The sequence below is a fragment of the Tupaia chinensis genome, unplaced genomic scaffold (assembly GCF_000334495.1).
Source record: "Tupaia chinensis unplaced genomic scaffold, TupChi_1.0 Scaffold000001_1, whole genome shotgun sequence".
NCBI classification, from domain to species: domain Eukaryota; kingdom Metazoa; phylum Chordata; class Mammalia; order Scandentia; family Tupaiidae; genus Tupaia; species Tupaia belangeri.
In genome coordinates this window covers 5,478,101-5,503,082 of record NW_006159427.1, presented here as the reverse complement: position 1 = coordinate 5,503,082, position 24,982 = coordinate 5,478,101, and the positions used below count along the sequence as shown (strand labels likewise).

Below are 24,982 nucleotides of genomic sequence, written 5' to 3'. Positions count from 1 at the left end.
CATAGCCGTCCCCCGTGGGGGGGTGTTTACTTTCCCTCTCACCATCTCTGTTTGTCTCCACACACACACACAGATATATTTGTCTATGATTAAAGAGGAACAGAGAAATGCAGAAAGGCTACACAAGCTGTAACATTGACACAGGAGGAGGAGGGGTGCCAGGGAGTGCTCAAGTGACAGCAGTTTGGGGTTTTTTGCTTTGTTTCTTTAATTTTCCAGAAGGCACATGCACTCACTATAGACAGAGGGGAGAGGAAGAAGGCAACCCCCCTAAAGGGTGTGGTCATAACACAATCCCTTCTCCTTAATTTCCCCATCCTGTTGGAATTTAGGGCACACATGCACATATGCCTGGCACGTCGTTCAAGTTGCTGGGTCTGGGACTCAAACTATGGTGGCATGTGGGATCTGACTGCTTTAACCACTAGCCACACGATGGCCCTGACAGAAGGTATCAAACAAAAAACAAGAGACCCTAATAAATCTAGGGGTCCTTAAAAACAGCATGTATGAAGTTAACTCATTTGCAGCTTTGTATATATCCATAAAGAAATACAAAAAACCAACCTCAGTAAAAGGTGAATAGTTACATAAGAGTAAATGGCTTTCAAGTAGTAAGTTCACTTTTTGCCTTTAAACATCAAATATACTGAACGTGATGTACAAAGAACCTTATAAAAAAGCCACACACATACTTCACAAAGTATAGGTTTGGTTGCAAGAAAAAAAAAGAAATCCAAGTCAAATGGCTTCAACAACAACAAAGAATTGTCGCAAATAAGTCAAAGTCCAGAACTAGATCTCACTTCAGGTTCAATCTATCATCAGGGCTCCAATTAGACGCCTCAGCCTCGGGCTGGCTCCTCTAGATTGGAACAATCAGCTACAGCAACTCAGAAGGACTCCTCACGGCACGCTATCTCCCAGACGCCGGATTCAAGTTCCTGAAGAAGCCTCAGGAAGTACCTCATATCTCAGCAGTCTCATAGTCTCAGCCTGTCCCTGAACCATTTATTATGGGGGTGGGGGGATGTTTTAAAGATAACTGGACCAATCCAGAATGCCAAGCATATGAAAATACCACCCAAACCACACACGTGATGATTTGCAGGGACAGGTTGGACTTTTAAACAGAGAAAAAGGGGGTGGGCTAGTATTAGAGAATGAAGTAGATGCTGGAGGGGAACCACAACACAAATAGAAATAAGAAATACAAATATCCAATAAAGCCAGAAAAGTGATCAATTTCACTACAACGAAATGAAATGGGACTAGGTCATTTTTTGCTTTATCAGGTTAAAAGAAAGAAAAAGAAATAACCTGTAAGGGTATGAAAGAGACGGTAAGACTGAGCATGGGATTCACTACTGACAATGTGTGCACGCACACCACATGCATGTGTGTCTATGAAACGACTTTAAGTGGTACTTAAGCAAACGTTCACAATCAGACACATTACTGATTCCTAAATATGAAACTATAACCTAGTGAGAAAACAGTAAAACTTAAAGCCTTGTAACAAGTGTGACTAAGTCAACATTTTTTGTCTTCTAGGCTCACAAAAGTTCCCAATAAAAATAAATAAATAAATAATAACTCCTGGGTAATTTTATAGTCCTTAGCTTTATAACCTGAGTTCGCTTATCAACACTTATCCTCCTTTTAACATTTTAGACTTCACCTAAAATGAAGTCTATAATTGAACAAGGTTGAAATCAAAACCAACAAAAGATCTAAAACCTAATTAACTTCTACCCTTATACCTAACTAAGGAAAGCACATGAAAGACAAAAAACATCCTTGGTATTACTGAAGAAAAATTTATTTCAAGATATAGAAGCAGGGACAAGCTGATGGCATAATGGTTGTGTCACTGGACTCCCACGTGGTCGACCATGGTTGAAGCTCACACCGGGCGTGTGTACATGTGTGCCCAGAATCCCTAGAGAATGGAGAAGGGATTGTGGCATGGCTATCGCTCTGGGGGATGAGTTCTCACTTTCTGTCTTTGTCTCTCCAATGAGTACACACGCCCTATAGCAAAACACCTCTTTAAAAAAAAAAAAACATAATGCTTGAATATGGAGGTCACTAACTTATAATATCTAAAGGACTGTCAACCCAGTTCACTGGAAAAATTTACAGTTAGAAAAACAAGACACTGGGACCAGCGGGTAGCGTATTAGTTAAGGCACTGGAATCTCATATGGCCAACCATGGTTCAAGTCCCAGACCTGGCAACTTGAAAATCTTGCTGGGTGTGTGTGTGTGAATGCCCAAAATCCCATGAAGAAAATGGAACAGGGATTGCAGTGTGGCCATCCTCCCTAGGGGGTGATTTCTCACTTCTCCTCTCACTCTCTCTCTGTAGCTCTCTTGTGAGTGTACACACCCTATGGCAAAGACCTTAAAAAAGAAAAAATACACACTAAACTGTTCTTAAAGATAGCATGGATCTGAAGTAAGTCTGTGCCATCCCACAGGTAGAATAAGTACTAGTGTACAAATGATTCTCTTATGAGCTATATTTAGTAAACAATCATGTATATTTCTTGAGTAAGCAAACTATTAATACAATGAATCGGGTCTAATTCTACTGCACTCAATTAGAGTATCAACATCAAGTGTGTTTGTAGATTAGCAACTAAGTGCTTAAAACTATTCCCCAGATACTGATTTTGTACAAAAGACTGTCCAACCTAAATTTTTTTTCATCTACGAAGTACCGTAAGTCCCCTATCTTTGTGCCTTTTCTAAGTAAGATTTTCATTTCACTCTGGGAAGATAAAAGAATGAAAAAGACCTACTACTCCGCCACCTCAATTTTTAAAAATTTACTTAATTTTATTTGTATTTCTGTTTTTTTTTCTTTTTTTTTTTTTTATTTGACCAGAGAGAGGGAAAGTGCGAAAGCTAGCTGCCCGGTCCAGGACTCAAACTGTGGTCAGTCATGTGAGAGTCCAGTGCCTTAACCACCACGCCACCTGAGACTACCTTCATTTTTAAGTCAAATCACTTAGAGGGCAGGTTTATATCAAGGGGATTTATCCGGTAACAAATAACTCTGAAATATTTCTATACATAAAACAAAAGAGAATGAGAAAAGAAATACAGGGAGTCCTTTACCTCAGCTTTTTAAATAAAAAGCTAGTACCGAGCCAGAGTATAGGGAGCAATGGTTAAGAGTAAAGACTCAGGACTCAAAACTGCCCTGGCTGGACTCCAGCCAGTTCACTGATCAGCTGTATCATCTTTGGTATGTCACCAAACATACCTATGTTCCATTATCTTCATCTTTTTTATTGTTTATTGATTCCATGAGAAGGGCAGGCACTTCAGCCATGATCACCCCCAGCCTTAGCCCACCAGATTTGCGGGCAAGTATGTATGCACCGAACACAAACAGGGAGACCTCGGTAGGTGAACACAGGACCTTCCCATGAGGCCTCAGCATCGTGGACGGCGCCAACACAGCTGGCCTCCTATCCTCGCCTTCAAAATGAGCATAGTGGCAGTACCAACCTTACTGCTGCTGTGAGTTTGTTTGTTTTTGGTTTTGGGTTTTTTTTGAGAGATTTTTGCTATAGGGCACGTGCACTCGCCAGACAGACAGAGAGAGATACAGAGACAGAAAGCGAGAAATCACCTCCCAGGGGGGATGGTCACGCCACAATCCCTTCTCCTCCATTCTCCTCTCGGGATCTTGGGCACACACACACGCACCTGGTGTGAGTTTAAGCCACCGGGTCCAGGACGTGAACCGCGGTCAACTACATGGGAGTCCAGCGACACAAGCCATTACGCTAACTGCTGGTTCCCCGCTGCTATGAGGTTTAATGAGATAACTGAACAGTCAGAATGGCTCCTGGCAACAAGAAAACATTTACTAAATGCAACTATTATTCATAAGTTGGTAGTTGTTTGTTCAGGTCTATCTATGCTGGAATTCCTGGAACTCAAAATACTGTATTTTTTAATTGTTCTCATTTCTGCCACCTGCAAAAGGCCCTTTTAGTCTACTTAAAATCATTCAGAATTTATAGAAGCTTCAGGTATGTAAGTGCTTGATTTTAGATATTATAACTATCTCACTTATGACATCTCACTTATGAAAGGTTATAAAACATTTGGCTTGCAACCAAATAGTAAAATGAAAGCCAGAGCATAATGTAACAGAAGTTGAACAATGGTATATTCCTCAGCTGATGAGAGCAATAACAGCAAAGGTATAATACTTCCTCCACAAATGCATCTAGGGAAAGCAGGCTACATTTATTCAAAAACTATAAAAGGTTACAATATAAATCTATCAAACAAAATCAACTTTTAAAAGTTATATTCAAGTGACCCTTGTGGATTCGAGTTCAAAGTGACCAAATTCAAGTGACCACATCAGGACAATCCAATGCACAGAATGGTTACTATGTAGCTCGATGACCAAAAAGCAATAAACAGTCTTGTCAATACACTCTACATAAATACACATATCTGAAGTTTAATGTAACATGAACAAATCATAAGTACACGTGTTAGCTACCTTTCTCAACATTAAGTAGGAAATGGTTCATATTTAGTAAAAACATACAGAATGTATAAAACCTTTAATCACATGTAATGAGGATTAACAAGTGTAAATCAAGTAGATATGAGGTTTTCAAATGTGAAGATACACATTTCAGAAAAAACCTAACTTGAAGTAAATCATTCATACATATATTGCGAAGGTCACTCTATACACATTTATAATTGTATATGAGAACTGCCCAGAGATTAAGATCAGAATTTTACTGAGTGTATTACAGTGGCCCATCAGGACCAATTACTTATTTGGGAGCCTGAAATAACAGAGATCAATGTAAATGAAATAATATACAAGTGAAAAAATATTCAACATACAATAGAGGTTAGAAAACTGAATACTGTGGAAAAGATTTATTAGTCTGTACACTGGTTCTGATAAACTTTTAATTACTTGTTTCAGTGAAGTATCAAGATTTTCATTGCAACAGTATTTTACCACACATATCAGAATCTGAAAGCAATATGCCTTTCCCAAATTGTCATTTAGTGTTTTTCCCCGCCCCTTAAAACACAGAAAAAGGTTTCTGAATATCAACTAGCCATTTCTGGAAGCCATAAGATACAGATATTCATAAACATTATACAAGCTACAATGGACATACCTGAATAAACACTACCAGTATTTATGAAAAGAGAGGTTGTTTTTCAAAGTGGTGAGTACTAGAAGAGTTACAATAAACACACTACTCAAGTCCTTCTGAAACCAAAATGGGAAAACCCTACTAGCATTCTACCAAGCATCACATAACGAAACAGGCTACACAAAAGCTTATGAATCCAATGTACATATCACAGGATTAGAACTCCCAGTTAAACAACTGAACTAATTGTGGTGGTAAATTAAAAATACCAAACTTCTTTAATGTATCAATGCTATTTTAGAAGCATCACGAGAACAAAGAGATTTAATTATAAATTGGCCTGGGCTATGTTCTGTAATGAGAATTTTGCTTAGTACTAAAAAAGAATCTTAAAATCCTAGAAAAGCTGTGGAATCATGCTCCTTGTTATTTCTAAAAAGAAATTTGCCAGGTTTGATATCAGTTTTCCTCCTCATGGTCCTAGGAGTTTTACATATTAAGTAATTTAGTAATTGATAGAAGCATTTATGCAAAAAGGAGACTGAAAGCAGATCTTGTATCAACATATACTAGATAGATGGATTTTTAAAAATTACATGATAAATGTAAATCATAAAATCAAATGTACTTATACAGGTACACCTATTTTATGTTACATAAAAACCTGCAGACTGCATGCTTACCATAACATTTTACCTGGGAAAGCCGATGAGTGGGATTTCTTGCAAATATTTACTGCCATGATACAAAACAATTGTGTGCAAACTGCGAGGTCCCTAAAATAGCAGTTAGAGAGTTTATATACAGAAAGATGTCACTATCTGATCAAGTCTGAAAGAGATGGGATATCCGAGAGTCTATAACACAGAACAGTAACCCCCACAGGCTCCTCCTCCATGGCCTTCTTCCCTATGTGACAGTTTGACTCCTTTATTCTGGTTTTCACTTTCCCACAGTCCAGGTGTCTGAATGATCTTTTCAACGAGTTCCTCAAAGGCACACTGTACACCGTCACAGGTTTTTGCACTTGCCTCTGAAATTCAAGGAAAAAAGTCATAGCATGTTCCTTTCTGGCCAGATTCCCATGGTTTTCTGGGAAACTATAAATATTAGCCTGCAACATATCAAAGCCAACAAAGCAATTTCTACTCACAACTTTAATTATTACTAAATTTACCCCAACTCTCAAAATTGAGCTATTTAAATTCTATCCATAAAAAATATTAGTGTATATAAGCCCAGGATTTCATGACAGAATTGTAATTTGTAAAGCCCTACTCAAACATGATGTTATAGCTTTTTCCTTAAGTTTCTAGCAAATTCTTCAAACTAGCCCAAAGCAGGTATTAGTTTCATTTTAAAATGAGAAAATTCATTCTCCATGTTAAACAATCTGATTACCCTGTGCCCACAACCACAAAATTACACATGGCTGGATAAAATGCACATGACCAGGAACAGTGTCCCATATGCTCATGAAATTCAACTGGATACTCAGTACTGCTTCCTAAGCTAATTTTTCTAGTGGTGACTTTTCTCACTCACTGCCTGCAATGACTTATTCTTCTCAAAACTCCTCTGTCTCAGCTCATAAACTAGCTTTATATGAACAAAAATGGAAGCAATCTGGCAAGAACTATCTGATCATCTCGCTAATAAACTCACTGACCTACCTACACGTGCACCTTTCACTCTGCCTGAATACAACACTGTTACCTGAAGTCACCCTCGTCTCTAGTTCCTAGAACAGCCCCATTTGCTGGTGTTCCTCTTCCTGCCAACCTCCTCTAACTGCTGAAGTATCCAAGATTCACTCATCAGCCCTTTTCTATCCACATTACTTTCTGAAGTGACTACACCAATCCTAGGCCCTTAAGTGCCATCCTAAGTGCCATGACTAGAATGCCCACTGGTTATCTGAAAAAGTCTCATTCTTAGGACCAGCAGATAGCACACAGTTATGTCACTGAACTCCCACATGACTGACCACAGTTCGAGTCCTAAAACGAAAGCTCAAAATTCATGCTGGATGCATGTGGGTGCATGCCAAAACACCAAGAAGAGAATGCAGGAGAAAGACTGCAGCGTGTCCATCTCTCCTGGGGGATGATTTCTCACTTTCTGTCTCTGTCTCTCCAAGGAGTGCACATGCCATACAGCAAAAATCTCTCTTAAAAAAAAAAAGTCTCATTCTTACATCCAAGAAAAATGCATGATTCTCCAATCCCCTATCTCAAGCCTGCTTTCATCTCAGTCTTCCACGTCCAATTTATAGCACCATAATCCTTGAGTTGCTCTTGCTGTCATCCTGGAGTTGTCTTTGATTATTCTCTCTCCTGATCCTCCACACCCAATCTATCCACATATCTTGACAGCTTTACCTTCAAATTATCTCCCACACTGCCAACTTCCACCTCCCACTCTTACTACGCAGTCAAAGCCCCAGCCTCGTCCATCTGGACGGCTGCAAGAGAAGAGCTAGTCTGCTTCTGTTCTCATAGTCCATTTTCTACACAAATGGCTGTTTTTAGAGTTTCAGAACACATTACTACTCCCCTGCCTCCCCCCCCCTCCGTTGGAAGAAATCCCATGTCTTTTCTGTATCTTATGAGGTCCCATGTGACCTTTTCCATCTCATCTCCCAACACCATCAGCCTTTTCCCCAACACACACTCTGCTCCAGGCCACGGGCTTTCCTTCCTGTTCCCTGAACACACTAAGCTGGTTCCTACCTGCAGAAACATTTGCTGCTCCTTCTCCCTGAGAAGCCCAAGATGATCTCCTTCCAGATTCCCATGTGCTGGAACTCTGCTCAAAACAGTATCACCTCAAAGAACTTCTCCTACCCTCCCCCCCGTCATTCTCCCTCTGCTTACAACATGCTAGTTCCTTCACAGCATTAATTACCTATGAAAGCCTGTTTCCCCTACTTAAATGTAAGCTCCACGAGGTAAGGGTCTGTTTTGTTTCCTGTTACCCTCTATGTTCAATAAACACTGAGGAAATGTTTGGAAATGAGGGACAGACAGCAAGTAGGCAGTAAAATTAGTGCTCCATTTCTTTCTGAAAATCTCTAGTCCACCCAGTTTCTGTCTACTCCGGACGGTCTCCCTTTTCCATTTGCAGATAGATTCTTAGTGGGTTCTAAAACCATGGCAGAACTTAACAGTAATTCCTAAAGCGGCTTCATTCACATCAGAATCAATTAGGGTATTTTTAATAAACTGCCTTTCAGACCAATGATATGGCAAAGGTACCTTTTTTAAAAGGTTCCCAGGTGAGGGACCAGCAGGTGGCATGATGGGTGAGGTGCTGGATTCCCACAAGGCCAAAATCCTGATGAAAATGGACTGGGGGAGTGGCCACCCCCTCAGGGGGTGATTTCTCATTTTCTCTCTCACTGTCTGTTTTTCTCCAATGAGTGCATGTGTCCTATGGCAAAAAAAAAAAAACCAGTTCTCCCGGTGATTCTGATATAGCTAGTTCACTTTTCTAGACAAGGGTTGGCGAACTTTTCCATATAGGACCAGACTTTGTAGGCCACGTGGCCTCTTTTGTAAGTACTGAACTCGGTCACTACCACAAAAGCAGCCACAGACGATATGTAAATGAACGGGCATGGCTGTGTTCCAATACAAACAGCGGGTCCAATCAGGTTCACGCTGTCCTTTGCCATTCCTGTTCTCCCACTTCTCAAACGTCAATGTGCGCACAACCCATATGAAGATCATGTTAAAGCACAGATTCTAAGAGTTTGGGCTAGGGCCTCAGATGAAGCGTTTCTAGCAAGCTCTCAGGTGGTGCTAACACTGCCAGCATGTGGATCAGCAAGGCGCAACTTTAGCACTGGGACCCGAGTGTCACTCAATCCATCATGTTCTCGGAGGAACAATGTGACTGTTCCACATGAATTTACATAAGTTGACTCTCATGTATTTTTACGGCAAGAAAAAGAACCTTATAGTTATATTTTGTAGTGGAAAGTGACTAGTAACTGAGTAAATATATATGATGGTTCACCAAAAAATAAATAAATAAATTTAGCCAAAATTCCATTTTAAAATTCTTCATTAATAACAAAAGCACGGCTATTTATTCACACACCTACCTATGAATAACATGGAATGCTTTCGTGCAAATTTCAGGCCTTCATTTCTATCAACCTCACGATTTTCCTAAAAGAAAAACACAATGATTAAAAAAAGCTACCAAGGGGCCAATAAGTGGCATGGTAGTTAAAGCACTGGACTCCCACATGGTCAACTGCGGTTCAAGTCCTGGACATGGTAGTTTGAAAATCATGCCAGGCATGTGTGTGTGTGTGTGTGGGAGGGGGGGGGTCCAAAATTCCAACAGGAGAAGAGAGGAGAAGGGATTGCTGAATAGCCATCCCCACTAGGGGGTGATTCCTTACTTCCCTTCTCTTTATCTCTCTCCTACAAGCATACATGCCCTATGCCAAAAACCTTATTAAAAAAAAAAAAAGAGTAAAAAAAAGCTACTAAAATATACAACCAAAACGCCAAGTGACTGCCATCCTACCTTATCAATTTTATTTCCAACTAACATGTTTACTATGTCATTTCTCGTACAGTATGTTTCCAATTCAGTTAGCCAATTATCCAGTTTAACAAAGGTGTCTCTTCTTGTGACATCATAAACTAAAATAAAAGGAAAGAGTCATTTATTAAATATGTACTAAAAATAAGAAGCAATGACATTATCTTTCTAATATGTAGCTTGGAGCTAAAATTACTATATAGGCAAGTCTGGTTTTTGTTAAGCCTTTAATGCTTAAAAATGAGTGTCTACTGATCCAGATGGAAGAAACAAGTGTTTAAAAAAAAACCACACATGCACGCACATTTCAATCTTATTAGCACATACTGTGATAGAAATGAAATTACATCTTGTGTTATAACTGAAAATCAATTAAAGCAAAACAGCAGCTGTTCCTATTCACAATTATAAAAGAAGCATGTCCAAAAATCAGAGTGTTTATATTCAAATCTATGGCAAAATATCAAAAAAATTTCATATGTACTTAAAACATCTATGACCCTGTTAATTTTTTTCCTTGAAGCAACAGAATTTACAACTTAAAGAAATCATAATACAGTGGGCTGTGATTCTGATGGCCTTCCCCTCTTACCACTGTGATCTCATACCTCCTCCTGCAGTGCAGTGATGGGCTTATTAACTGAAGGAGAGGCTGAACCAAAATACGTCCTATCAAATCATTACATAACAAAGGAAATTCTTCCTGCAATTAATCAGTGCTTATTTTAAACAGTTTCCCTGAAATATTAAGAACACTTTTCAACAAATCATACTGAGAATTCGATTTGGTTTTTAAATTTAGTTTGATTATAAATCCAAACTGTTAAGTGTTTTGTGCTATTTTTAAGACTGATAAAACAAATCCTGCTAGGCAACAAATATTCTCCCTTTACAAACTACAGCATATAAAATGCTGATACCTAAAGACCAATTTCTGGAAATATTCCAAAGCAGAACAAATATCTGGATTAATCCTCTGCTATGTCCTCATCAACATGTACTTTTAAGCCAAAGAAATTAGTTTTGTCTGTATTTTTTAATTGATAAAAGGCTATAAAATAAATCTTAAAGTTTTAATATTCATTACTACTATATAAAATATAACTTCAGTGTACATAAAAGTAGCCCTAAAGACAAACAAAAACAGAAACTGACCTTTACAAACTAAGATAATAAGAAATTCCAATACACAGTAATATTTTAAACAGTGTAGTAAGGGAAAACTTACCTAATATAACACCCTGTGCACCTCTGTAATAGCTGGGAGTTAAGGTTCTAAACCTCTCTTGACCAGCAGTATCCTAAAAGTGGTAATCAATTATAATTCAGTAAAACAAAATACATAAAAATAGATCTTTAATAACTAATTTATGAACAAAAAGTCAAAGAGAATTATTAAAAATAATATCAACACACAAACTCATTAAAAACCTATAATTTAAATAAGATGTATTCTCTCACTATTAAGTGTTAAAGAAATAAACACTGACACAACTAAGAAACACACAACTAAGTAAAGTTTTCTACCATTTTGGATTTAAGTTCTCTATCACGCATGAAATTCATTCATGGAAAGCCATGGTTCTCAACTCTGGCTGCACAATGACACTGGGAATCTTTGTAGCCAACCCCCAAATATTCTGATTTAATTGGTCTAGCATAATGACGGAAATCTTCCTATATGCTTCTAATGTAGAACCAAGGCTCAGAACCACTGATTTTTAAAGAGAATTTACATGAGTGTCTTATTTTCGGTAAGAAATTTTTACATTGGGCTCATTTAAGTAAGTTCTCTATGTGTCTTCTTTTAGAAAAACATGTAAGTCAAACCACCTCTTGCTACATGTTGTTTCTGATTCTTGTAAAGGTTAATAAACAACAAAAGATATACACTCGGGGGACCAGCAGTTAGCGTAACGGCTATGTCGCTGGACTCCCACATAGTCGACCGCAGTTCGTGTCCTGGACCCGGTGGCTTAAAACTCACGACAGGCACGTGTCCGTGTGTGCCCAAGATCCCGAGAGGAGAATGGAGGAGAAGAGATTGCAGCATGGCCATCCCCCCCTGGGGGGTGATTTCTCGCTGTCTCTCTGTCTCTGTCTGTCTGGCGAGCACACGTGCCCTATAGCAAAAACCTCTAAAAAAAAATAAAAAGATATACATTCAGTACATGTGAACCTCACGAGGATAAGGATCTCAGTTATTTCATCACTAGTTTAACCCCAGTGGCCAGAGCAATTCTGGTCAATAGGGTAGTTGTTCAGAATTTGCTAGAGAAAAACAAAAACAGAGTGAACTAATCTAACCAGCTTCTATTTCTGGGCCTGCTTCTTTCTCGCTATCTTTTTCCCACCATCCCTGGACTGTGGTTTCACGGGACCTAAGATTATACAAAGCTGCAGTTGGCAAACTGACTGCCTTGGCCTGCCCCCAGTTATATTATATAAGGTTTTATTAAATAAAGTTTTATTGAAACACAGACAGGGCCATTTGCTGAAGTACTGCTGTTATGGCCTATGGAAGGGCTAGACTAAATATTTAACTATCTTGTCCTATGAGAAAAAGTTTACAGTGCATTGATGTAAAGTAGCCTAAAGAAAAGTAAAGAGGGACCAGCAGTTAGCATAATGGTTATGTCGGTGGACTCCCATGTAGTCGACTGTGGTTTGAGTCCCGGATCCGGTGGCTTAAACTCATGCTGGGTGCGTGTGCATGTGTGCCCAAGATCCCAAGAGGAGAATGGTGGAAAAGGGATTGTGGCGTGGCCATCCCCCCTGGGGGGGGGGGTGATTTCTTGCTTTCTGTCTCTCTGTCTCTGTCTTTCTGGCGAGTGCGCATGCCCTATAGCAAAAACCTCTCCACAGAGACCAGCAGGTGGTGTGGCGGTTAAGCTGCTGGACACTATCATGTGGCTGACCAAGGTTTGAGTTCTCGACCTAGTGGCTTGCTTTCTCACTTTCCTTCTCTCTCTGTGTGTGTGTCTGTCTTGTCAAATTTAAATAAATGAATAAATAAATTAACTTAAATTTAAAAAAAAACTTCTCAAAAAAAAAAAAAAAAAGAAAGAAAGAAAGAAAAGAAAAGACATTTATCAATCCTTAGTTTAGTTTCCAGCACCACTGTTGTAAATGGGAGTTCTGATACAGGATAAGAAGAAAAAGTGTTAATAGGCTCTAAGAGGTTTACAAGACTGGAAAAGAATTTGAAACCAGCAATGAGGGGTTCCAGCAATACCTACTTTCTTGGCATGGCCAGAGTAGAGAATGTTTTAAGACAATGGAGAGTATTTGAGGTAATTTATAGCCCCAGAAGAACAGAAAAATAACTTTCAATGTAAACCACTTTAAACACTCACTATTCTTCCACAGATTCACTTACATAAAGGCCAAATGTTACAGCTCTGAATTCTCATCACTACAGAAACTAACTCCCACCCATGCCATGTTTAAGAAATAACAGATTTAAAATTAAGCTTTCCAAACAGACAAATTTAAGGGATTAAAAAATTATTTCTTTCCTTTCAAAAATTCTAAGTCAAACTAAAACATGCCTGATAATTAAAATTATTCAATTTGCCTATTTACTCAACTTTTCAAGAGCAATATAAATTAAAATTTACATAAAGTGGGGGCCAGCAGGTGGCATGGCAGTTGGAATTCTGGATTCCCACATGGCTGACCACAGTTCAAGTCCTGGACCTGGCAGTCTGCTTTCTCATTTTCTTTCTCTCAGTCTGTCTCTCTTTGGCGAGTGTATGTATCAGATTAAAAGATAATAATGATAGGCATCAGCAGTTAGCGTAATGGCTATGTTGCTGGACTCCCATCTAGTTGACCGTGGTTCAAGTCCCGGGCCCAGTAGCTTAAACTCATGCCGGCGCATGTGCATGCGTTACCCAAGATCCTGAGAGGAGAATGGATCAGAAGGGACTACGGCGTGGGTGATTTCTCGCTTTCTGTCTCCCTGTCTCTCTCTGTCCCTCTTGCAAGAGCACGTGCCCTATAGCAAAAACTTCTCCAAAAAAAATAATAATGATGATAAATAAAATTAAATAAGTAATTCTTAATTTTAAAAAATTACATGAAGCAAAATGAACTTCCTATCTAAAGCAGATTATAATTTTGATAACATGATATATGTTAACATTATAATTCAATAATTATTAATAAACTATTACATAAATGCCAAGTAGTCTTTTTTGATGACTATGATCAAGTGATCAAGACTCGAGTTTGCAGAAAAAGTAATCAACTGGAAGCCATGATGACCTAACTTCCATGTTTAACAAAAACACTACTTTTAGAAAGTAAGTGGGCCAGGCCAGCAGCTGCTAGCATAATAGTTACATTGCTGGACTCCCACATGGAGGACTGCAGTTCAGGTCCTAGACTTGGCAGCTTGAAATTCACACATGCACACCCAAAATCCCAAAAGAAAGGACTGCAACATGGCCATACACCTTAGGGGTGATTTCCTCTTTTCTGTCTCTCTGACAAGCACATGTGCCCTATAGCACAAATCTCTGTTAAGGGGAAAAAAAATGAAAGAAAGTGGCAATGTATATCAATAAGCTAAAAAGTGGCTTTTTGAGGAAGACGTGGACATAGGTGCTACGAGCTCTAGTCAGCGGCTCCTACTCCTGACTCACCACTGTTCACTGTCACTGAGGAACAAGTAGGTCAGGAAGCTGCACCTCAGCCACGGCTTTTAAAGTTACCGGGAAAATGCCCGTGAAACCAGAGGTGCCCATTCACTGAATGAGAATTACGCTGACCAGCCGCGGTGTGAAGTCCCTGGAGAACATACATGCTGACTTGGTCAGAGGTGCAAAGGAAAAGGACCTCAGAGTGAACAGAACGGCTCAGATGCCTGCCAAGAATCACTACAAGAAAAACACTTTGTGGTACAGGGTCTGAGATGGGATCATTTTCAGATGAGAATTCACAAGTGACTCATTGATTTGCAGAGACCTTCTGAGATTGTTAAGTAGATTACTTCCATCAGTATGAACCAGGAGTTGAGGCTGAAGTCACCACTGAAGATGCTTAAGGCAACCATTTGAATAAACTGATTATCAGTTGTTTAAAAGAAAGAAAGAAACTGAAAATGTTCATATGGTCATGGAACAGAAATACCAGAAAATGTGACTCATAAAAACCAAGTAAAAATTCACACTTTAAAAAGGCAAAACATTATGAGAGACATATCCTAGCTATTCACTTATACGCAAAGGATAAATTGGCTGCATTCAAAGTGTTCAATATAAGTACTCAGTATTACAGATTTTGGAACTCCATCACATTAGGCACTTAACTAACTTTCAGCCCTATCTCTTTTATTTTAGAAAAAGGGAAAAAGAAAGAAAAGGCATTATTTTGAAATAGAGACTTTGGAAACTTAACATTATTAGCTATTTGTCCATACATGGAATACTGTTCCACTCTCAAACAATTTGAGTCAAAAACCAAGCATGAAATATTTCAGTCTCAAGACTTTTTGTTATGAGAGAGAAAAAGTCATTCTATCTGCATGATAAACTGTATCCATAACTTTAATAAGTTTATTTCCATAGCTAGCAGAAAGCAAATGAATATGAAATTTATTATCTCTGGTCTTCAGTGAGATCAACTTCAAAAACTCTCTTTATGAAACACAACAAAAATCAGAACTGCAATTCCAGTTAAAATATCCATGAAGCCCAATGTTTTAAAAATAAAGACAATAGCAAAAATGTTGAAATATCATATGTGACCTTGATATTTTACATGTGAACATTTAATTTGGCCAGAAGTTTAAACTATTGACATTTTTAGATTAATGCAAAAATGTTTAAATAGGTGTGATGAGTTTGGGGGAAAACTTGTGCCATAGATTTATAATTGTAAAACTTATATGCTCAGGATCAGCAGATGGTGTAATGGTTATGTTGCTGTACTCCCACGTAGTCGACCATGGCTTGAGTACCGGACCCAGCAACTTAAAACACTCCAGTACATGAGTACGTGTGCCCAAAATCATGAGAGGAGAATGGAGGAGAAGGGAATGTGGTGTGGCCATCCCCCGGGGCGGGGGGGGGGGTGATGTCTCACTTTCTGTCGCTCTGTCAAGTACACCTGCCCTACAGCAAAAATCTAAAAAAAAAAAAAACTAAATTGCTTAAATAGCCAGATGTTAGGTTTTTGTTTGTGCTTCTTTTCAAAATACATATATGTGGTAAGTGTAATGACATCTTTGTAAAACGTATACACACACACACACACACACACACATATATATATATAAAATTATTACTCAGAGAGGTAAAAGTGACAATTAGCAAGACAGTTCAGATTAACGTGGGACAGAGTGAATATAGAAATATAATGATGGAACTATAAAATGAAAAATTAAGTTTTTTGGTGAGTATCACTATTAAATCCTTGCATTCTTTATGTCATTATTTCTGCTTCTAGTTATGCATGCTAAAGCAATTAGAGCAGTATAATTCAGAATTAGTACACTGCTTTTCTTTGTAGGAAACTAGTAACAATTTAAATATCTTATACTGGGGATTGATTAAAGTGTAGTTATGAAAAGAAGACCAGGCAGCCATTTAAACTGATGTATATATCTCTATATTTACTGACACAGAAAAATGTACACATTGTGTGATGGTGTTGGGGGAGAGGATAAACAGCTTGAAAAAAAGTAAGATGTAATCTCAATTTTTTTTTTTTTTGGAGAGGTTTTTGCTATAGGGCATGTGCGCTCACCAGAGAGAGACAGAGACAGAAAGCGAGAAATCATCCCCCAGGGGGGATGGCCACACCACAATCCCTTCTCCTCCATTCTCCTCTTGGGATCTTGGGCACGCACACACAAGCGCCCCGCGTGAGTTTAAGCCACCGGGTCCGGGACTCGAACTGCGGTCAACTACGTGGGAGTCCAGCAACATAGCCATTACGTTAACTGCTGGTCCCTCAATTTTTTTAAATACAGCTATACATACATTAACAGTAAGTATACATGTGTCTAGATATTTTAAAGGACGTTTACTAAAACATATACAGTGGTTAAAGATAAACTTTCATCTCAACTCACTTTGTATTGTCTCAATTATTCTTTTCACAATGAGCCTACATTACTCTTATAGTCATGGGGAAGTTGCTCATCTTCTAAAAATATTTATAAGCCTACAGTGAAGATTAAAGATGTCTCTTCAGGGCCAGCCCTTAGCAGAGCTGGGGTGGAAGGGGCTGGATCCCACATGGCTGACTGTGGTTGGAGTCCCCGGGAGTGCAAATCACTCTGGGCATGCATGCACAACTGCCCAGGAGCCTGATGAGGATGGATGAATGGAGAACAAGGGATTACAGGGTGACCAGGTCCCACTGCTGAGGGCTCACATGTGCATCCTCACTCTCTCTTTTGCACACACTCACTCTAGCATAATAAAATTAAAAAAAAAAAAATACCTGCCAGGCTTTCTATTACACTAGAACAAGAGAGTCAATTTAAAACAAATCCTCTTGTATGAGAAAAAAAATTCACTGCAAGTGTCCAGCCTCAGATCCTACTCTAACACGTACATTTCATGAAGCGGCAGCAAGGGCAGAAAGAGGTGATAAATCAACCATGTAAAGTATGTATGAAAGATCAGACCCTCACTTCAGTACAGATAGAAAGAAGCCAATATTTTTAAATTGTTCACAACGTTTTACTATGATTTAGTCCAAATTGTCTTGTTTGACATTACTATTCTGATTGACAGTAAATATATTTGGGAGAGAGAAGCAAATAGCAAAAAAAAAAAAAAAAATCATTTAAAGCACTGTATAACAAAATTAATGTAAAAACATTATGCATGATTATATCGCTATTTATTATTTTGGGATAAAATTTGTGTTGGAAATAACATGCCACTCAGAGAACACTAGAGACAGAGACAGAGAGAGATGGACTTAATGCTGCAATCCTTTGGACTCCAGTCATTTTTGCCACCATGCCCCAGAGAACACTAGAAAGATGAATAACACCATATAACACACAAACACTTGCTACTGCAATCTGTGATTGATGTACAGACAGTATTCTCCATGTAACTGCCATAAAGAAGTATGCCTTGATTTAATGATTGGTGATCAGTTCTGATATTATTTACCATGTAATGAACATGTGTATGTATGTGTATATATTTTATAATCATATATATGTAAGTTAAGATATATATGTGGAAACTAATATATTAACAAGTACATTTTTATAAATATATGTAAAATGCTTGTATTAGCAATCATATTTAGACAGACAGCAATGAACAGGTAGGTAGGTGGGTAGCAAACAGGTAGGAGAAAAGGAGAACAAAAGGACAGGCACTAAGCATCTTGGATGTTTTTGACAGTTAATGTTACATTGTTCAGCACTAACACAAAGAAGGTTAGTTAGCAGAGCAATTAGAATCAGAATGGTTGGATTTACAAAGAAATTAAGAGTCATTAAGGAAAGAGGAGGTATTAAAAAATAAATCTGAAGTTGGCTAATTCAAATTTTATAAATATACTAACAAATAGGGGAAATCATTTTTTCTATGTATCACTTCATTCTCCTTCCCCTCAACAACTGCCTTCAGTATTAGTTTAGTTTAAACTATCTTTTTAAGGTTTTAAAGAAATAAGTAACAATGATTCTTTCTGGCAGATGAGATTTCTTTTTTAGTACTCTGTTCTAGTTTGAAATATTTTGAAGGGATTATACATTTAAGATTTATAATAATGCAAAGACTCTTCACAATCCCAGTTCCAATATGTAACTATTTATTGTTTATCCTTTAATTAACACCAAAGCTCCAAAAAGTCATTCAATACTAATGATTTATCCACCTCTAGAACATGACACACATCACTTCCGCTTCCCTAAAAAGTTTAAGTTTAGTATGTATAAAAAGTACATTTCAGGAGCCAGTAGGTCACATAGTGGACTCCCATGTGGTCAACCATGGTTCGAGTCCCGGACCTGGCGACTTGAAACTCACGCAGGGTACATGTGCGTGCGTGCCCAAAATCCCAGAAGGAGAATAGAGAAGGGACTGCAGCATGGCCATCTCCCCTGGGTGGGTGATCTCTCGCTTTCTGTCTGTCTGTCTCTGTCTCTCTGGCAAGCACACTCATCCTATAGCAAAAATATCTCAATAACAACAACAAAAAATTTAGAAAACACTTACCCATATTGCAAGTTTAGCCTTATTTCCATCCACTGAAATTGTTTTCACCTTAAAGTCAACACCTTGAAGAAATGAAAATTTTGATAAGTCTCCTAGTAAAATATACTTTTAAAATTCACTACCAAAAAAAGCAGAAAATGGAAAAGCCACTTTATTAAATTTGTACCCCAAATTCTTAAAGTTCTAGATGAGAAGATAAAATAAGTCAGTTCAGCAGTTTAGGATTTAATCAAGAGAAATGATAATCAAACATTCATAGAATTCACATATTCAAATATTCACCTACCTGTACTTCTTCCCAAAAGGAAACTAAAATTCAACTTAAGGTGATGATTTTCCTACGCATAGTAAAAACCAAGAGTTAGAACTATGGTACTAACACAGAGACAACTATGGCTGGCTGGTTGTGCCGGCTTCCAAGGGCTCCCCATGTTTTGGAGTGCTGTCCACTGCCAGCCAAGCACTAACTCAGATCTTGACTGTAAGCAGTTTGGATGGCTGATAAAAACATAAAAGGCCCATTCACTCCTTGTCTTATAAATTCTTTGTTTTCATTCTGAAAAATATTAGTTTTACACAAACCTAACCAAAGATCACTTGCTACTACAAAATTTCAAAAATAGAATAAGCAAACAAAAACATTTACACCCAATCCTTTAAGAATCTTCGTAAGTGAAAAGGGTATGCCCAAAGTTCTGTGAAAAGTTTCTGTAAGTACTAGTTTATGTAAAGAGAAAAAGAGCTTCATAAGAAGTCACATAAGGCTTTATTACAGCAGCCAAAAAAACACCTCTCCCTTTCCAGGAAAAGGAGTTGACACATGCCATCTGGCTTAAATGAACAGTAACTGCCCACATGTCTTTACAAAGTATCAAAAATAATGTGCAGTCTACTGCACTGGCCAGAGGGAAAACATTAGCTCAAGAAGTTTGGAAAGAAACGTTCAAAAGATCGTATTAGCTTGTCACAATTAATTCAGAACAGCCCCATCTAAGATGAACAGCATCCTCGTACACTAAACGCTTAATAGAACACCTGTCACCAATATGGAAATACAGCAGTAATTCTTGGATGACTTCTAGTGATCTATTACATACACAGATTAGGTAATAAAATGCACATTCAGAACGTGCATTATGCCAGGCTCTTCTGTGTGCCAAAGATATATATATTCTTTAAGTTTTATACTTTGGGTTAGGGCGATAAAGGAGTTGATAGCCATACTTTGAAAGATAAGCAGCCCGTTGGTAAAAGGAAAGTGCTGATTATGTAGTCCAACGAAAGCCTAAGCATGAAATTTCTTTTCGGCCAAACATACAAAAAATACCACATACTAAATAATCTTGTATTCACCAAGTCTAGATAAAATATTATGCCATGTGAAAAGTGGAACCATCTACACAAACAATATGAAACTATATATTATTACCACTACTTTAAAATAAAACAAACCTGAGAAAATTCAGAGGGGAATGGTTCTAACTTGATGCAGGTATTAAACTAAGGTCACTGACAGATAGCCTGCATATATATACTCTACAGTTTAAATCTTAAAGTTTTTCAGAGTATTAAAGAAATTTTTTTCTCTTAACCACAGATGCATGTTCAAGAGCAGATTGGCCTTTCTTAGCTCCCAGCTGATTAGTGTACCCAAGAAAAGAAATTGACTGCTCCCAGGATGCTTACGTTTTCCTCTCCTGACACTTTTATTATTTCCTGTTTTTCTGCATATGTTTGATTTTTGTATGTTTGACTTTTGTATGTTTAGTGTCTGTTACATGAAAAATTTGCATGTGAGTAACTAACAATGTTTCCTAGTTATTCTTCTGACATATTTTATCTGGAATTTACTGATAACACCCACAGGAGACACTGCCTACTGCAGTCCTACTATCAAAGCAGACAGATAATGGGTAGCCTGAAAGGGCACCACATCTGAATCTAATCTCAGGAAGTCCTTACTCATCTTCCCTCGGTTCCTCTAGTGGATTTCAAATACAGCAACTGAGCTCTTTAGCTTTCACAAGCTAAATCTGTGTCTTGACCATGCCTAATTCTTCAATGATCGGTTCTCTTTTTTTTTTTTTTTTGAGAGGTTTTCGCTATAGGGAAAATGCGCTTGCCAGAGAGAGAGACAGACAGAGACAGAAAGCAAGAAATCTCCCCCCAGGGGGGATGGCCACGCCGCAATCCCTTCTCCTCCATTCTCCTTTCGGGATCTTGGACGTGCACGCACATGTGCCCAGCGTGAGTTTAAGCCACTGGGTCCAGGACGAGAACTACGGTCGACTACGTGGGAGTCCAGCGACATAGTCATTACACTAACTGCTGGTTCCCAGATTTTGCTGACTTACCAGATTTTATCTAACCACCTTTTCAACCTCTTCATATGGGTGACAAGGAGCTCATAACAGAATTGTCATCTCACCTTTTTTCTGCTTTTTAAGTAAAATCTTTAGTTCAGTACCTTTGCAGAAAATGTTAAGCACACTTGCCTAATTTTATGAAGGTTATCTTAGCTAAAACTAAGTAATGTAATCAATAAAGCTGTTGAAACTGGCAATAAATGGCATATGAATTTTACCAAAGAAAATACAAACTCAACAGAAATACCAATGGAATTACCTTCCTTGTCAAAGAATAAATTAAATAAATTCAGAACCGACAGAAATGTTAGAATTAGCAAACAAGGACATTAAAAACAATTAAAACTGTATACCACACATTCAAAGATTACATAGGCATGAGTGATATTAAAAAAAAAAAAAAAAAAAAACCTTGAACTTTTAGAGATGAAAATAACAATGCCTGAGACAACAAATATACTGGATAAGATTAAAACAAATTCTACACTGCAGAAGAAGACAGTGGATGCTGATAGGAAAAATAGGAACTACCTAAGAGGAAAGAGACACGAGATTCAAAGAAAAGGAAAGAACATCAGTAATCTGTGAGACAAAGTCAAGTAGCCTACAATTGAACTTGATGAAAAAAAGAAGAAAGGAAAGGAGGACAAAAAATGTATAGGAAGAACCAATGGCCGAAATTTTAAAAATCTGATGAAAAATATAAACCCACAGACCAAAGAGGCTTAATGAATTCCAAGCACAGGAACATGAAGAAAACTAAACTAAGAGATATCATCTAATTAAACTGCTCAAAGGAAAATTTAAAAGTATTTTGAATGAAAAGAAAAACACAACATCAAATGTATGGGATGCCACTAAAACAATACTTAAAAACAATTTTATGGAAACTTCCTATAAGTGTACTATTTTCTATCTTTTCTAACATGTTTACTGAACTTCCCCTAAGTTTAGATGTATAAATACTTACCGCAGTGTTTCAACAACCTATAGTGTGCAGCAGTCCCATGCTGTACAAGTTTACAGCCTAGGAGCAACAGAGTGTACCGTTCGGCCTAGGTGTGCAGTTGCACGTATCCCCACTGCTGAGACACATGACTTGTATATGCTGTTTACAAAAGACTCACATTAGATCTGGAGACATATATAGGTTGAACATGAAAGGAGAGGAAAAGATATTCCATAAAAGTAGTAATCAAAAAATACCTGGAGTAATTACACTAATATCAGACAAGATAGACTAAGTAAAAAATTGTTATGAGATAAAAGACAAAATAATATTGCTGAAAGGTCAAGTCATGAAGAACAGATAACAACCATGAACATATAAACATCACAGAACAGCACCCATTGACAGAATTGATAGAAAAAATAGACAACTTACGAAAATAGATTTTATGTTTTTAGTTTTTCCATAAGTGAGAGAATGACAGAGAGACAAACCCCCAACAAGGTCTTCATGCTGCAATCGATTTCCAGCCTTCAGCCAGCCCTGGGACGATGGGCACCTATGTGCCAGGAGTACTCAAGAAGGCTTCCGGACTTGAACAGAAAACCTTCCCCGTGGCAGTGCCTTGCAGAGCACTGTGTTTACTTGCTTGCCACTGATGGGCCACCAGTAGTCAGAGATTTTTAATATATGACTTTTAATCATGGACAGAGCAAGTACATATATTATCATTAGACCCAACAGAACACTCTAGCCAACAATAAATTTCTTTCAAGTACACATGGAACCTTTACCAGGATAGGCCACATGTTGGCTAAAAAATAAGTCTTCTTGGGACCAGCAGTTAGCGTAATGGCTATGTCACTAGACTCCCATGTAGTCGACCGTAATTTGAGTCCCGGACCAGGTGGCTTAAACTCATGCCGGGCGCGTGTGCATGTCCAAGATCCCGACAGGAGAAAGGAGGAGAAGGGATTGCAGCATGGCCATCCCCCCTGAGGAGTGATTTCCCACTTTCTGTCTCCATCTTTCTGGCGAGCGCACGCGCCCTGTAGCAAAAACCTCTCCAAAATAAATAAATAAATAAATAAGTCTTCTTAAATTCAGAAGGTTAAAATAATCTATTATTATGATCATAATGGAATGAAACTAGAAATTAATAACAGAAGAAAACCAGGAAAATTCAGATATGTAGAAAATAAGCAATACCTGTTTTTCTGTTTTTTCTTTCTTTTTTTTTTTTTTTCCAAGGGGAGAGGCGTTTTTTTTTTTTTTTCCAGAGAGAGAGAGATTTTTGCTATAGGGCACATGTACTTGCCTGAGAGACACAAAGAGACAGAAGTGAGATATCACCTCCCCAGGAGAGATGGCCACACCACAGGCCCTTCTCCTACATTCTCCTCTAAGGATTCTGGGCACATCCACCCGCCCTGAGTTTCAAGCCACCAGGTCTGGGAATCGAACCATGGTTGATGATGTGGTAGTCCAGCAATGTAACCATTATGCCATCTACTGGTCCCTAAGCAATACCTTTTAAATAACCAAGGGGTCTAAGAAGAAAACAGGGAAAATTAGAGACTACCTTGACACAAATGAAAACACAGAACAGCAAAACTTGAGGAAAATTTATAATTAAAAATGCACACATTATAAAAGAAGAACAATTTTAAGTCAATCTAATTTTATAGTTTAAGGAACTAAAAAAGAACAAACTAAGTAAAACACTAGTCAGACAAAAACAATAAATATCAGAGTAAAGATAAATGAAATAGAGTTTAGAAAGGCCTTCGGAGGAAAAAAAAAAATCAATGGCCAAAGATAGGTTTTCAGAAAAAACAAGGATCAGTCAGCAGCATGGTCATTAAGGCAGCTGGATCCCACACGGGCAGCCGCACAGTTTGAGTCCCAGATCCAGCACCTTGAAAAACATGTCAGGCACATGGGCGTGGCCCAAAATCCAGAAAGGAGGGAGAAATGGAGGAAGAGGGATTATAGTGTGACCATCCACTATGGGAGGATGCTTTCTCACTTTCTCTCTCTCTTTCTCTCTCTAGTGAGTGCACTCACCCTCTAACAAACTAAAAGAGAGAGAGAGAGAACTAAATTAGCAATCCTTTATGCTAAACTGACTACAAAAAAAAGGGGGGGGAAGAATTAAAAAGAAATCAGATATAAAAATGGTGGTGGGCTGCCTGCCTACCACACCTGTTAAAGTGCTGCACGGAAACAGTCCAGTCCCACATGGCTCAAGTCCCAGTCTTGATGGCCTGAAAAACATGCTGGGCAGATAAGTGCCCAGGATCCTGATGAGATGGAGAACTGGAGGAAAAAGGACTGTGGAGACCAGACCCCTCACCCCACTAGAAGGTACTTTTTCTCTCTCTCCTCCTCATTTTTTAACTTTTTTTTTTTCTTTTTAGTTTCCAATAGAGAGAGAGAGAGAGAAAGGAAAAGTGAGAAATCGCTCCCGAAGAGGGTGACCATGCCTCAACCCCTTTTCTGCAATTCTCCCTTCAGGATTTTGGGCATGTACACACACATGCCAGTGTTTTTTTCAAGCCACCAGGTCCAGGACTCAAACTACTCAGTAGGCCAAGTGGGATCCAGCCACCTTCACCTCCGTGCCACCTGCTCCCCACCTTCCCTCTCCCTCTCCTGGACACATGCACACACTCTACAGCATAAAAAAAAAAAAAAAAAAAAAAAAAAAAAAAAAGAATTAAAAAAAAAAAAAAAAAGGGGGGA

General features: G+C 38.3%; 1 protein-coding gene across 3 annotated transcripts in view; it reads right to left on the bottom strand.

Moving 5' to 3' along the window:
- Positions 1–4,251: 4,251 nt before the first annotated feature.
- Positions 4,252–24,982, bottom strand: part of RAB18 (RAB18, member RAS oncogene family) — a 37,581-nt gene continuing 16,850 nt past the window's right edge. For 2 of the 3 annotated variants that reach the window (XM_006139749.3, XM_006139750.3), the window contains exons 3-7: positions 18,923–18,984; positions 10,951–11,023; positions 9,705–9,823; positions 9,271–9,337; positions 4,252–6,195 (exon numbers count right to left, since the gene is read on the bottom strand). In XM_006139749.3, coding sequence (XP_006139811.1) covers positions 6,020–6,195; positions 9,271–9,337; positions 9,705–9,823; positions 10,951–11,023; positions 18,923–18,984 — 497 coding nt within the window. In that variant the 3' untranslated portion in view covers positions 4,252–6,019. The remainder of the gene's footprint in view (positions 6,196–9,270; positions 9,338–9,704; positions 9,824–10,950; positions 11,024–18,922; positions 18,985–24,982) is intronic. The other variant, XM_006139751.3, reaches the window with a different exon arrangement.